The sequence below is a fragment of the Pseudocercospora fijiensis genome, assembly GCF_000340215.1.
Source record: "Pseudocercospora fijiensis CIRAD86 unplaced genomic scaffold MYCFIscaffold_1, whole genome shotgun sequence".
Classification (NCBI taxonomy): Eukaryota; Fungi; Ascomycota; class Dothideomycetes; order Mycosphaerellales; family Mycosphaerellaceae; genus Pseudocercospora; species Pseudocercospora fijiensis.
In genome coordinates this window covers 7,474,126-7,488,803 of record NW_006921532.1, presented here as the reverse complement: position 1 = coordinate 7,488,803, position 14,678 = coordinate 7,474,126, and the positions used below count along the sequence as shown (strand labels likewise).

Below are 14,678 nucleotides of genomic sequence, written 5' to 3'. Positions count from 1 at the left end.
AATTGAATCACAGCTCCCATGAGGCAATGGCTGGGTGATGTTTTGTTCAAAGCACAATTCGCCGCGGTCGCTGGCAAGCGATACGACAACATCATATCTGCATTTGTCCAGCTGAGCGGTGAAGAGAGGGCTGGCAATGCCAAGTGCAAGAACTGCGCGAAGGTTCCTATTTATCCTCAATGCATATCCCGTCCCGATATCCAAAAGGGCTCGTGTGGATGTTGCATCTACAACAAGAATGCCAGTCGATGCAGTTTGCGAGGTGAGTGATGTCCGGTGAAATAGAAACAAGGCGGGACTGATTCATATCTAGGCGATGACAACGATGCGCCATTACCAGGGCACGTTGAAAGTACAACGGCGCATGCTGCAAGAGATCCGTCGTATGAGCTCTTCAGTCCTAATGAAAGATCTGATGGCGGTTCCCAGAAGATATCTGGTTCTGTGAATGCGCCAGAGAGACACACAGCACGGAGTAGTGTCACTACCCTCAAGTCTCGCGTGTCGACCACAGGCTCCTCTCTAGAGGAAATTCCCGCAACCGGTCCTTTGAAACGTTCAAAAGCAGTCGAAAACAATTCTAGTCTGACGACAAGGACCGCGGCCAGTGTCACTGATGGCGTTGCACAGCAGGCCTCTGGAAGCACTTCCCACCATACCAAAGCCGCCGAGACCCTGCTTGCCCGTACCATAGGCGTATCATCCGACTCAATGCGTGTGCCAAGCAACGCAACCGCGAATCAAGACACCATAGTTGTTGCGCCTAGGCGATCTGCCTCATTCGAGCCTGGATCTAACACCGCTCAAGAGAATCTCGAGTCCCGGGCCACCACAACCTCTGAGGATCTATACACCAGCACCCCAGCACGCGTAAAAGATGTCTCCAAGGCAGAAATTCTTGTGAACAACCAGCGCTCTCCATCACCGGAAATCGAGATCATCTATCCCCAACCCGCTGCATCCAGCACAACTCTCGTCCCAAAACCAAACCACAACACTGCCTCAACATCTGGCACAGCACAGTCCCAACCCTCAAATTCTCACGTCATCCCCATCCTCAGCAAAGCAGACCAACGTCGCATCCTCTGTCGAGCTTTCTGCACGTTCAAGAAGGGCGAGACAAAGATCAGAAACATGAACTTCCGCGGCTGCGAAACTTTCGACCGCTTCGTCAGTCAACTAACAGAGACCAGAAATCGCGCACTCGACTTGAAACATTTCTGCTATAGCTTGCCACCACACGAGGAGGATTATGTCATTGATGCCGAGGACCTGGAAGCTTATCAGGATCTTCTTATGCAGGCGAAGGAGCTGCTGAGAGATATGCCAGACAATGAGATATTGCGGATACGTGTTAACGCAAGGCTTTGAGGGTTTTGATATTGGGTTTGGGGATGGAGAGTTGTTGCAGGAAAAGGAAGCGAATGAGGTTTCTTTCGAGTGTCTCGCCATGCGTGGCTATGGACACCTGTTTCAATGTACGTATGGGTTTAGCGAGCCAAGAAATATCAAGCAAGTCAAGTTCATACTCCATCAGTTTGAACATCCACGACATGTGAGTTTTCACAGAATATCGAGACGATGATCTGAGAGGCCTGGTGCTCGATTGTGTGAGGAGACAAGTTCAACATTCTGGATGGTGTGGAGCTAGCTGTGGTTTACGAACGTGCCTCTCAACTCGTGAGAAATAACATTGGAATTGAATATCGAAACAGCTTCAAGAATCAAGAATCAAGCTTGGGAAGGGTATTCTAGGGTCGAGATGAACTGTGCAACCAACCATATGCCATGAATCCTTTCTCTGCGTTGCGTGCTTCTGTACGATTCTGCATTTGAGCACGTCAAAAAAAATTCTTGATAGCCTTGAACGCGGCGAACGTGGCTGACTCCGACCTGTGTGTACTGTGCAGAACAACGGTATAGGACGTGAAGTCGGAGATCAGCACGTGCCACCGAGATAGTTCTAAGCTTTTGGACCCTGCCACAGCCACCTCTTGAAGAAGGAAGTCGCGAGTCGAAGCTGCTTTCTGAACCTCATCTTCGTCGAACATCATCACACTACACCACCCCTCACAAACGAAGGCACGCTCATATCCATTTTGGGGCCTCTGTTCATTGCTGAAGCGCGCACACCATGGCGAACAACAAGACCCCCGCGCCGTCCTTGGACTTCATGCTTCAGGAGAGTCAGTTTGACCCGACAGAGCGTCAATCCACCAGTAATTGACCCCATTGTTTAGGCCGAAAGAAGCGAGAAGCGCAGGAACTCGCGCAGCAGATATTTGGCAAGAAGAACCGCTCCCACACACCACAAGGGCCGCGCTCAAAACCGGGACCGGGCGCCAGCCTTGCGAGTCGAGTGGGTGTAGCGAAGGTATGGCACTTACGGTATGATATACCGCCAGCAGATCTGACCATCCCGAAAGCGCACTGCATCCCTACCTCGATCAAATACTGCACCGCCGCCGCGCAATCCACGTCCAGCTCCCGCGACAACGCGCCCGCCCCTAAACGATAACTACCGCACCAGATCCGCCTACAACCCACCCTCATCGGATCCAGTGAGCGATGCTAAGAGCAATGGTCGTTCGAGGTATGATGCGCCGCCTCCTGCAGCCAATGGCTCTGGTAATATCAGCTTCAGAGGTGCTGCTGCTAGCAGTGGGCCGCATGTGGTGATTGCGCAAAACTTCGCGCCAGGTACTTCGGCCGAGGACATTGCCAGCGTCATGTCAGATGTTGGTGGCCAAGTCACAGAATGCTTGCTGCTTTCAGAAGCACCCACTGTCATCGCCGAGATGACTTTTGCCGACAAAGCAGGAGCCGAAAGCGTCATCAACACATTCAACGGCAAGAAAGCAGATGGCCGAACTCTGAACGTATATCTGAAGTCAGGCGGCGGGGCGAAGCTCCCTGCGCCCGTGGAGGACGTTGTGCCCGCGGCGGAGGAAGTGATGGAGATTGACGAAAACGCCCAGGCTCGCGAGGCCGAGGACAGGTTACGGGAGGAGCGACGTGGTAGGAACGATCGTGGCGGATTCCCGACCGGCCCTCGAGTCGAGCGACCATATGAGGATGACTACTACGGACGCGGACCACGGCGCGCAGAGCCGGCATACCAAGACGGTCGGTATGGCTTCCAGGGCGGATACGGCAACGGCGGCGGGTATGGCAATGGAGGAAGATACCGTCACGACGGAGGACGTATGTACTCGGATCGTATCGGTCGCGGCTCTGGACAAACCTACAGGCCGTAGAGAATAACCAGGTGGGCTCAGGTCACTGATTATAGGCAAGTGGACACCTCCAGCAAGTCCACGCTAGGACAGATGCTACTACACGTTGAGCGTTCAGTGAGAGTAGACGCGAAGGCTTCCTGATGGCGATGGCGTTGCACGGTTGCGTCAAAATGGATGTTGTATGAATAAAATCCCTAAAGTTCGGGTGAAAGCCGATGGAAATAAACATTCCAATGCCTCTAGCCGACCTCGACTGAAGGCTACTGCCACATCTGCGAAGCGCAGTCTATAAGACATCTCAGCACTACGCAGTCGTCTGGACAATTCAGCTGGCCCGCGGTCCAAAGATCTTACTTGGTGTCTTGGACTTGAACAGATCGACATCCTCAGCCCACACAAATTGGGTTGAGGGGATCTATGCCGATTTGCTATGTTGACCCAGAGCGCATACTTACGAAATTCATCTGCCAGCATATCGATTCCTTGAGGGAAGTCTGCTCAGCATGTGCAATCCTCAGCTCACGGCTTCTGCTCGGTGACGATTTCCGAATCGGGAGCGTGTAAGCGACTACACAAGCTACATCTCTTGGCTGCCAACCCGCGTCGACCTTGACCAAAAATTTGACAGAATGCTGCTTTCCTGCTCGCCATTCGACAGATTCAGGCCAGGTGAATACTGTACTTCACATGCAGTGATGTATATGTCGTGGCTACGCAGCACAACAGTCCGATACGATTGCAATTTGCGCCGTTTCTAACACCCACGTGAAGCCCATGCTTCTCCACCACGCCAAGATGATACCCGGCCTTGGTCTGACTTGGCTGCTTGAAGAAAGACCAAGACCATTGGATACGATACTGGTAAAGTGCCACTACAGGACAATCAACCGAAGAATGCAGTGCCACACCTTGGAGTGCCGGCTGACTGACGACTTGGCGCGTAGGATACATAGTACGTGTGGAAGAGTGATAAGAGCTCACTACTTCGCATCGCGATCCTGGCTCGCTCTTTACAGCTCACAATTTCTTCAGCTATATCATAACATGACAAAGAATTCTCTCCTACTGACCGCTCTCGCAGCAACTCCAGCATGGAGTCGAACAGTTCACAGCGTGATCGTGTTCAATCGACATGGCGATAGTAAACACATCCTTCAACAATACAAACATCTTTGACGTCACTCACACGCATGACAGGAACATCGAAGTTCTTCCCCAATTACCAAATGACCTCGCTCGGGGCACAACAATGCTACAACTCCGGCTCCTACTACCGGTCCCTCTACCTAAACTCCTCTTCTCTTTCCCACATCTCCGGTATAAGCGAAGACACCGCAGACTTCAGTCAACTCTGGGCCTCAGCACCAGATCAGCCAGTTCTCTTCCAAACTGCCTTGAACTTCATGCAAGGCCTCTACCCACCTCTCGGTTCGAACCAAGCACAAGTCCTGGCCAACGGAACCACGATCGAAGCACCACTCGATGGATACCAATACATCCACATCCACGGCGAAGACGACAAGTCTCCAGATACGATTTGGCTAAAAGGCGACGACGAATGTCCCGCTTACGAGAAAGCTTCGAAATCCTATCGCCAATCATCCGACTACCTGTCTCTCCTGGACTCAACAAGAAATTTCTACTCCCAATTCTCCCCTCTCCTCTCCTCCATCCTCAGCGGCGCCCAGAACCTCACCTACAAAAACGCTTACAACATCTTCGATCTCCTCAACACAGCCAAAACCCAAAACTCTTCCATCTCCAACCAAATCTCTGAACAAAATCTCAACGAAGCACGATTCCTCGCCAATACCTGGGAATTCAACCACAACTACAATCCTTCGCAACCAGACCGTATGATCGGTGGGGAAGCGCTGGCCGGCGGAATTCTACGACAAATGGAATCTGTCGTTGCCGATCACGCGAGGACGAAATTCTCGCTTATGACGGGGAGTTATGATACTTTTCTCGCGTTTTTTGGACTTGTGGGATTACCCGACATCAATTCTGATTTCGAGGGTTTGCCGAATTATGCGGCTTCCGTGGCTTTTGAGATTTTCTCGGAGGCTGATGAGGCGGGATTTTTGGAGGAGGATTTGAGGGTTCGGTTTTTGTTTAGGAATGGGACGGAGGGGGGTGAGGAGTTGAGGGCTTGGCCGTTGTTTGGGACTGGGCGGGAGAGTTTGGGGTATGGGGAGTTCGTTGAGAGGATGGGGGAGATGGCTATTATGAGTGTTGGGGAGTGGTGTGGAAGGTGTCAGGCTGAGGCGGAGTTTTGTTTGGCTGAGGGGGAGGGGAAGGGTGCGGTGGCTGTGCAGGATGAAGATGGTGATGAGCGTGATGGTGACGGGCTGAGTCTTGCTGGTGCTGGAGGTATCGGTGCTGGTGTGACACTGGCAGTTGTCGCGATTGTTGGGTTGTTGGCGTGGATGGTCTTGAGAAGGAAGAGGGTGGCGCCGGTCATGGCGGAGCGGAAGATGAGTGATTCTGAGAGCGACGGTGGCAAGGAGAGCGTGTGAATAAGTGAGGACGTGGTAGTCATCCACCTTCAAAATTTCGCTCGCACTCCGCTCCGCACCGCTTTCCCAAAGTCATGCATTCATTCCTTCGCGGTGCCACTGCACCTGACGCCAACAAGAGTGATGCCTACCAAAGCTGACAGAGGAAGCCTGCGCATAACTACATCGATGAAGAATCCAAATTCTCAAATGTGCAAAATGGCTGGCAATCACTTCGCCGCCGACCCAGAGGACTTGTCCCAATTCAGAGGCTATAAATGCGACAGCGACGAGAAAATCATCGACATCGCTGCATGCTGATTTCACCGGCAAAGAAAAGAAAAAGGCCCAGGGCTCAAACCATTCGAGAGTCTTCATACACGAAGTCTTTGCTTTGTTCGTAAATGGAGAGCGGCGTATCGGTAGAAACCAATCCGATTATTCACGTTGGATTGTGGTGGCACCGATGTCGAATCGATCAAGTCGGAGCATAAGGACCAGCACGTGAAGAACTATGCAGAACTTTTCGTGCGTGAATAAAGCTCTTTCCGCGCTTCAAGAGCACACAGCTTTCTGGAATCAATTACGCTAAATCTGCACTTTTCCTGACAGTGATCAACGTCTATCGGTTCGATTACACACCACCAGACGAGGTCAAGGAAGCTTTCGGCAGACTTCTTAGCAGCATGGCGTCAAGCAGCAGACAGCCAACGCGAGCCAGCGTCCTTCCATCTTTGGAATGGGGTTCTTCTCTACCTGTCGCTAATCTAAGCACCGATGTATATTTAGCCGTATAATCTGTTTCTTTTTCCTCGATGCCTTAGACCTTAGTATATATAAATTTCTTATAGGTAGCTACGCGTCCTATAATATACTAGCGAAGCTACCGGTCTACTATAAGCTCTAATTATAATTATATTCTAAATTTTTACTATCGCTATATCGACTTTAAAGTATAATAATAGTAGTTGCTATTGTTTTCCTAAGACTTCTATAGTATTTAAGCTAGTAAAAATATATATACTAGTAACTCGAAACGGATTTCTAAATAGTTCTAAGTCTAGCCTAGTATTATTTAACTTGAAATTTTAGTACTAAATAGTAATTATATCTGCTACTATTAGTAGTATAGAAGTGGTAGTATAGTAATAGTAGTCTGTATTGCTATTTTCAAAATTCTATAGTAGTAGTAATTGCTAATACTAAAGGTTAGGACAGTGCCTCGGACCCTCGACTCCCGACTTGGAGCCTCTCCTTCCCTATCACTGGCTTAGAATACTAGCTAAACGGAATGTGGATTCATGATGTAGCCAGCCAGTGCCCAGTGGAGAACGGTATGCGATTTGCGATGGTGTAACACGAAGGCAGTGACAAGTGAAGGAGAAGTATTAATGTTTCGCTCTTGTTCTTGTTCTTTCCTCACATTCGACTTGACATGCAGCGCGCGCGTTGCCTAACCATTGAAGCACCACCACTGCGAAACACAGCACCAACCAAACCAACACCTACAATCACAGCCTACAGCAGCCATGCGCGCCATCACATTGACCACCGCCGCTCTCTCGGCCGCCTTGACCACCGCCGTACCAATAGCACAGCAGAACCTCACCAACTTCCTGCTCGTAACTACCACATCCTGCGAGCCAGCATCAAACTCCTCCCTCCTGCCGAATGTCAACGCGACATCCCTCTTCGACCCAGACAACACCGATGACGAGCTCTACCAGCTCCGTCTCATCCTCCCAGGCTACAACAGCTTGCCAAAATTCAATCTCAGCGACTCAACACTGCACACCTACGCGTATGGTCCAGTGGGCTTCAAGGAGTACGAGTACAACAGCACCAAGGTAGAGGTGGGGCAGACTCTGAACTTCGATCCGACGCCGGAGGGGAGCGGAAACGTGGCATTGAAGGATGATTACCTGCTTACTGTCAACGGGGACGCTGAGGGCTGGACGGTCTGCGAGGGAGACCTCAATCAGGCTGTGGTAGGTCACGCCTGTTCTCTTTCCCGTTCACATACATGATTCTGACTGTCCACAGATCTTCTGGAAGGGCAATGGAACCAAGTGCGAGAAGCGTTACATCCAAGCTGTGACGACTGCGCCCTACTAAAATCATATACCACGATGAAGACGACGTCGCTTAAGCGTACGATATGAGAGGTTGCTCCGGCATGATAAAGGACACTAATGATTACGAAAGCATTTGCATGGCATGGGACATAGCGTGAGCATGAGAAGAGGGGGGACGATGCCAAGTACGTCTCATAGATTAATAAATGAAAAGCAACAACTATCGGTTGCACAGCCACCACGCACTCGGGAAGCTGCTTGAAGGCGATAGTGATTCTCTCGGCATATTGCCACAAAAGACACATGACCAATCACATGCCACGAATTCAAAGCCCTCGCATGACCATCAATGTCACGGTCACGATATTAGGCGACCTCAACATTCACAACCTCAACTTCAATCATTTCACCATGGACACCGCAACACAGCCCACACATTCAAGAACGGGGATGAAGGCTATCACTTTCTTCTCGCTTCCACGAGAGATCCGAAGGATGATCTACGAAGAGATCTTGATGCTTTATTCCGAGCTCCGAAGGTCTTTCAAAGGACGCCATGTCGAAGATGTCTTACGAACTGCAAACGGGCGACTTGCGAGAGAGTGCTCGGAACACTTTGAGACAACGCTACCGGAGTTGATATGACCTTCCCCCTCCGACCTGGGCTACGGGATAATGGGAAGCCGACAGGATAAAAGCTTTTGGGGGAGTCCTTCCACGTACCCTTACTACCAGTGACCTTCAAACGCACTTTCTGAGATGGTTGCGTTTCTCTACGGGAAAGGAATCGTTTTCCGGAATTTGCACATTTCATGAAAATGGGACTGGGATGGTTCGAAATACACCGGGATTTCGGATGTCATTTGGTTGTTGCCTAGAAACAGCTTGAGCCGATGCTTGTCCTGTTATAAGCATCTGCAGCAACCTTGGAAAAAGCTTGACACAGACTTTTCCTACGTGCGGAGAATCCTTGGAGACCTTCTCAAATCCCCGCGCATACCAGGCAGGGAGAGAAAAGCCACTATACCGGCCCTGGCTAGGGAACTCAACATCCTCGACATGTAATCCACAATATGCGTGGACTATCAATTACTAGAATCATGTGCTCGCAAGATCGCCTGTTGTTCTCACACGGAAGGGTAGCAATGATTGCCAACAACGCTTGCTCGTTAAGCCATGAACCCACTCTTCCCTGCATCACGCTACCTGTATGTATCCCATCACACTCCACGACAAGGGCTGAGGCGCCACATCATGGTCTCTCGAACGGAGGATGTGAACATCCGGATGACACGGGCGCTTAATATGAGCGGAGACGTTTGGAACTACATCACGCTGTACTCTACGATAAATTCTCTGGGCAAGAAGAATACGGCCGTACGAAAGGCCCCAGGTCCCGAAGAAGAATCGATCAGTATACCTGGAAGTATCCTCTGGCTAGTGGCGACAAGGTCCTTGGAGGAGAAGGTTAATTACGTAGCTTCGAAGGGAAAGAGGGTTTTCATGGATCGCGCGAGAAATTCGGAGCAACATCGCATGTACGAATCCCTGGCTGAGACCTTTCCAGACTATACGATCGGATACGAGCAAAGGCTTTATGAGTTTGCGGCCAAGACGAATTGAGCTGTATACTGGTACTAGGGGAAGTAGGCATGTGAAGTCAGTCGTGCACAAGCGATAGGTGAACGAGGAAGCGCACTTGTCGCGCAACCCCAAAAATCCAATACACTGAGAAGCAGAAAAGGGCAAGGATGAAACAAGCGCCAAGAACAATTCGAATTTGGAAAACGTGCCATCTGGGACTGCAGCACACGTACGATCTCGCCCATCGGGACGAACACCTCGCGCACGCAAGAGATTGACTTGCCAGCAGATTTACGAGCATTGAGTCCAGACCTACACCTGGCGTTTTACTCACGCTAGGTGAGGACAAAGTCACTATCCGGAGGGCCATTCACAACGACTGCTAGCCGTCAAATGGCGACGTTTAGTAATAGGCGGAAGAGGAAGATAGTTTTCCTCCTTTATGAATTCAACTTCACGTGTGCTTCATACTCTTACTTAATACTACTATTCTCTATCTAAACCAGATTATAAAACGCTCTAATTGAAGAGCTAGCTAACATATTTAAAAGACCTCTATATTTACTTTCCTATTTGTATCCCTTATATAATCCTTAATTAATTCTAGCTCTACGTACGAATACTTCTAAATATAGCAATAAGCATATATACCGCTAACACAAACGTGCTAGCGCTACTTTTTCAAACCTTCTTTATATAAAACCTTTCTAGAAAAATCTTAGAATCGAACGGGAAAGGCTACCTCGGCAAATTTATATTACTATACTAGTAAGAAGAGGATGAAAAGGCATACGTATACGACTCCGTACCTAGGCAAGATAAGTCAGAGCGTGGGATGTGTGTTTACTACCTGCCTACCTGCCTAGCGAATAAGTCTCAAGCCTTGACAGAACATGAACCTAAAGATCACATGTGCGCGCTTGACAGAAGCTTACTGGTGGGCAGAGCTATATAACTTCACCTCAAGGGTCATAACTCTTTCCTACATGCGCACGGAATCTACCACTCATCATGCTTTCAATCATGCCCGAGCATCTCCGGTTTGCATAGAACCGCACCTACGGGACCAGGTTGAGGTCGAGATCGAGTAAAGTCAAAGTGTTGTTCACATTTCGATGATGGTATGCGTCTAGAGCATCCTAAAGCCTGGTTGCGCTTTCCCAATAACATGCCACCCACAAATCTCAGAAACTTTTTCGGTCCTTCCTATGCTCCAACGCTTATGCATGCAAACGCCATCCAGATCTTTATCTAATATTGTTCATAAGCTTTTCGTCAACTTGAAGTTTAGCGAACTCCTTCGCCTGCTCACGCAGATGCTTCATGCTCAACTCCTAGTCGGCACGTTCGCTCGCTGTCGCAATCAAGGATTTGACGGCACTGATCATGTGGTCCACATCGAATGCTTCGGCAGCCTCGGCGTACACGCGAACGACATCTTCTGTGCCGGAAGGTCGTACGAAGCAGCGACCGTCTTGGTACTTGGCGACTTCGCTGTCGATCTTCTCTTGAAGACCTGGTGGGCTTGCGAGCTTCTGCTCGGCAGTACCTGGGACGACCTTGAAGTCCTCCCGCTTCTTTACGCTGGCCTTGGCGAGCTTGTTTGGCATGTCGGTATACGTTGATAACCACTCCTTGACAGTCCACTGCTTGTGAGCGAGAATGGCTTCAACGAGGAGGAAGTCGGAGATGGCATCGCCAACGGTCTGGTTGATGAGATCGGTGGCGCCGCGAAGAACTTCCAGGTTTTCGAGTTGCGCGGGCGATTCTGGTTCTTGCTTCCAGATCGTTCTCAGCGCATTGTTGCTGAACAGAACGGTACCGTGACCGTTCGCTTCGAAGTAGACCCCAATATCGTATCGCGCTGCGACGTGGTGGAGATGCTTGACACCAGTTGGGGTAAGCTCCGACTTCAGCTTCAGTCGGTCCTTGATGTACTTCATGCTGGCACCATTTGCGTAGGCAGTCTGCACAACACCGACCTTGATCTTGTCCGAAAGCCCGCATTTACCGACCAGGCCGCCGAGGAATTCTGCAGCTAGCGTCGCGATGCGATCACCATCAAGCAGACGGAACATGCTGCCTTCCTCGTTGAAGTAGTATACAATGCGGTCGGCGTCACCATCGAAAGAACACCAGCGATCGTATGGTTTGCCGTTAAAGCCAGCTGGGACCTTCTGACCGGTCTTCACAAAGTCAGCACCGCAGTCCTTGTTCAGAACCTCAGCTTGTTCAATGCGGTCGTTCTTGACAGTGATCTTGAGCCCAGTCTCTTCCTCGGATGGAAGATACTCAAGTAGCTTCTTCAGCTTGGGAGCGCCAACGCCATTAGCGCAATCGACAGTGACTGGGCTGGAGGCTTTGGTGTTCTTCATAACCTGCTGGAAGGCAGCAGCGAGCTTCTTGTAGTATCCCTCCTCCGAGACCTCTCCATACGGGTTCTTGTCCTTCTGAGTGTTTGTCGCACGAACCAGGTAGTGCAGTTGTGGTGTGGTGAGAATGCCATAGTCCGTAGCAGACACACCTGTTGCCTTCATGCCCGCCTCAAGCGCCTTCACCAGTCGTGCACCTGAAGGTCTCGTGTCTCTCGCGTAGATGACATTAGCCGGCTTGCTCACATCGATCTTGAATTCCTTCACGACTTTTGCATATGCTTCCAGAGTCTCTTCTGGGTTCTGTCCATTGACGATGTTGGTGGCCCACTTCTCCCAATCTTGCTCTAACATGTCTCCCATCGGATCGACAAGCTTCACACCATTATCGACAGCGGGATTGTGGGAGGCAGTGATCATGACGCCGATTGTCTGGCCGTTCAGCTTCCTCGAGCGCAGACCAGCGAGTAGACCCATTCCGTACATGACATGGTCCAGCCAATCTCCCTTAGTACGGAAGCCAGCCGTGCCATAGGTAAACTTGTCGACGTCAGCGGGACGAGGATAGTCCTTCACGGTCTCGAGAATGGCTTGCCCAAGGCTGGACTTGGTGTCGAAATCGCCGGAAGGCATGGTCATGGGTATGCAGGGTGGTATTCGGAGTGAGTAGGTGTAGTCAGGCGAGGCTGACGTTCGTATCGGCGGGAGTCGTCACCTCTGCCTCCAGCAAATGGTCTCTCAACGAGAAGTGGTCTGTAACTCGAGTGTCTGGGCGCTGTTGATGTATGGCAGAGGATTGAGAAGCAGCGATGATGGCTCCGTGAAGGTGACGGTAGTTGTATACAGCAGTGTGAAAGACAAAGAGAGTGTATGGAGAAATTAGACGCGGGTGTTTTGAGCTCGCTATACAAGTTTCAGAAGGCGCTCTTGCACTTTGCCAGCTGCACCCCACGTAGAATAATGCGGCTGCACCTGCAGCGGGTGAGCCCGCGAGGCTCGATTTCCGCCCGATGCTTAGAACTATCGGCCATCCTTGCTTCGGGGAAAGAACTGTCGGAGGTGCCTCAACAACCACATCACACCGATTTCAATCAACAGCACGGCAACGATGAAAGCTCCATCAGTGGCTTTGCTACGCGCGTTTTCGCCGGTAGTACGGACTGAGACCTTGCCATGGACGGCCAGAGGGTGTCTCGCGCAGCAGCAAAGCGCACACTTCTCCAGCACGGAAAGGAGGGAGAAGAGCAAAGGCAATGTAAAGAGAGATCCTAGAATCAGTATGGCCCATCGCGTAGAACATACAATGTAAAGTGGCTGATAGAATTCGTGCAGCACAAATACGATACCATCTGCAACACCCTTTGACACCACGACCTTTGCGCTTCGGACGAAACAGATATCTTCGACATTGGACAATCCATCGCGCGTGGATGCGGTATCAGGACAAACTGCGGAACGAACGCGAATTGGAGTTGGAACGGCAATATAATGCCATGTCTGCGGCGTGTGAGGAATTGAGACTGATAGACCACGAGGGCATGACGGCGGAAGACAGAGTACGGCTTGGGCAAAGCCAGAAGGCGAACGATGCGAAGGAAACCGGAAGGCTCTACAGAATCGCAATGAAGAAGGATGGGATCTGGAATGGAGTGCCGATCGAGTATGCGCGAATACAGACAGACACGCCTCCGAGAGATGGATGGAATCATGCTTGGACGAGATAGAGGCCATACTTCGTGTACGAGACATGAGCTCATGCACCCAGATGCAAGGCACGCAGAAGACTCGAGGCTATATGTACAAGTCAAATGATGTTTCAGAGCTGGAGTGGCCCATGAGGTAGAGATCGAGAGGACCCACGACTAAGCTTGTCTGCGCTCTTTGCGCGCCCCAGGACAAGGCATCTGAAGCTACGCACTCGGAAATACTGTCATGGACTTATCGCCAAGTTGGCAACGCTCGTTTTCTTCATGCCGCATCGACTATCGCGTACGTGGGGACCTCCATACCGTCTAGATCTGGTGACTGCATTATACGTGTCGTCCCGGCAGCCGGCCTCAGCACCCAGTCTCGAGCCTTATCTCACTGAAGGCCACAATTTTTTACAAGATCAACGACGCCTTCGCCCCTGCAGGAGTAGCGATCGGATGCGCGGTCAGTCACAGGATGGATCGAAGCCTCGCATTGACACTTGAAAGATGCATGCAGACCGCTCCGATGGTGGTACGTATGATCGTGCTAATCGCTTGCGATCTCGATATCGGCGATGTGACGCTCGAATTTGATGGGGTCTCGGGGGGAATCGTTTTTGCATCTATCATCATTGTGAGCTACGTGGGTCAAGAAAGCAAATCAAACCGGTGAACACCCAAAACCTGCGGGAGAGCCTCCTTATCGTCTGGACGCTGACGTTGTTTATTGTTCAGGCTCGCTGGCGCACTGTTGCTGAAAGTGTTTGTTATCGTCAGCCTGGCGTCTTTCTACGTCAGTCCGTAATGTCTCTCCATTCCGGCTCTACATCCTGCAATTACTTCTCAACAAGGTCTCGCAACTGTGTTCACGTACCCTACTCGCAGCTTTTGTTCATTATTCGTAAGCAGTCAAGGTAGCGCACAGCTCTTAAATACGACGCGGTGGATGCCAAGGAAACAGCTGACTTTTGGATGCGCTCGGGCTATATATTTCCGAGCCTACCTACTCCACTGTACTTGCTGTTGGCTGAATCATCTCTGCTATTGTCTGCTTTGGTGAGTTACAAGAAATTTGGCAAATACAACCGATTGGCCTGCATAGGACTCCTCTATATGCACATTGGCGGTGCCGTGTGGCGCTGCGGGAGGATCAATGGCTGGTCTCCCCAACACCACCGCGACGCTGTACCTGCGCGTGCACATTCATGTACAGGTCGAT

The 14,678-nt window shown here is 50.7% G+C and overlaps 7 protein-coding genes across 7 annotated transcripts; 6 read left to right on the top strand and 1 right to left on the bottom strand.

The window, feature by feature from the left end:
• Window positions 1-18: 18 nt before the first annotated feature.
• Window positions 19-1,371, top strand: MYCFIDRAFT_192894 (uncharacterized protein; the record flags this gene model as incomplete). Its single annotated transcript, XM_007923515.1, has 2 exons — window positions 19-262; window positions 314-1,371. 2 exons carry the CDS (start codon window positions 19-21, stop codon window positions 1,369-1,371), a joined length of 1,302 nt encoding a protein of 433 aa, XP_007921706.1.
• A 2,972-nt stretch (window positions 1,372-4,343) lies between these two features.
• On the top strand, window positions 4,344-5,524 carry MYCFIDRAFT_3846 (uncharacterized protein; the record flags this gene model as incomplete). Its single annotated transcript, XM_007921438.1, has 2 exons — window positions 4,344-4,380; window positions 4,437-5,524. Coding segments are annotated over 2 exons (1,125 nt in total), but the record flags the coding sequence as incomplete, so codon positions are not given.
• A 1,742-nt stretch (window positions 5,525-7,266) lies between these two features.
• Window positions 7,267-7,852, top strand: MYCFIDRAFT_80177 (uncharacterized protein; the record flags this gene model as incomplete). Its single annotated transcript, XM_007922365.1, has 2 exons — window positions 7,267-7,725; window positions 7,781-7,852. 2 exons carry the CDS (start codon window positions 7,267-7,269, stop codon window positions 7,850-7,852), a joined length of 531 nt encoding a protein of 176 aa, XP_007920556.1.
• A 1,214-nt stretch (window positions 7,853-9,066) lies between these two features.
• Window positions 9,067-9,435, top strand: MYCFIDRAFT_192891 (uncharacterized protein; the record flags this gene model as incomplete). The annotated part of the gene is made up of 1 exon (XM_007923514.1): window positions 9,067-9,435. The coding sequence occupies one exon, from the start codon at window positions 9,067-9,069 to the stop codon at window positions 9,433-9,435; it is 369 nt and encodes a 122-aa protein (XP_007921705.1).
• Window positions 9,436-9,838: 403 nt separating this feature from the next.
• MYCFIDRAFT_170393 (uncharacterized protein) lies at window positions 9,839-10,651 on the top strand (the record flags this gene model as incomplete). Its single annotated transcript, XM_007923513.1, has 4 exons — window positions 9,839-9,854; window positions 10,220-10,233; window positions 10,302-10,466; window positions 10,496-10,651. 4 exons carry the CDS (start codon window positions 9,839-9,841, stop codon window positions 10,649-10,651), a joined length of 351 nt encoding a protein of 116 aa, XP_007921704.1.
• Window positions 10,486-12,407, bottom strand: MYCFIDRAFT_213421 (uncharacterized protein; the record flags this gene model as incomplete). The annotated part of the gene is made up of 1 exon (XM_007923512.1): window positions 10,486-12,407. The coding sequence occupies one exon, from the start codon at window positions 12,405-12,407 to the stop codon at window positions 10,731-10,733; it is 1,677 nt and encodes a 558-aa protein (XP_007921703.1). The 3' UTR covers window positions 10,486-10,730.
• Window positions 12,408-12,829: 422 nt separating this feature from the next.
• MYCFIDRAFT_58068 (uncharacterized protein) lies at window positions 12,830-13,552 on the top strand. The gene is made up of 2 exons (XM_007922023.1): window positions 12,830-13,045; window positions 13,101-13,552. The coding sequence occupies exons 1-2, from the start codon at window positions 12,877-12,879 to the stop codon at window positions 13,490-13,492; spliced, it is 561 nt and encodes a 186-aa protein (XP_007920214.1). The 5' UTR covers window positions 12,830-12,876; the 3' UTR covers window positions 13,493-13,552.
• Window positions 13,553-14,678: the final 1,126 nt, after the last annotated feature.

Bases quoted from the DNA above. Each gene is read 5' to 3' on its own strand.
- MYCFIDRAFT_58068 (XM_007922023.1), top strand. From the start codon at position 12,877: ATGAAAGCTCCATCAGTGGCTTTGCTACGCGCGTTTTCGCCGGTAGTA. The intron at 13,046-13,100 runs GTATGGCCCATC...GAATTCGTGCAG, and splicing joins AAAGAGAGATCCTAGAATCA to CACAAATACGATACCATCTG.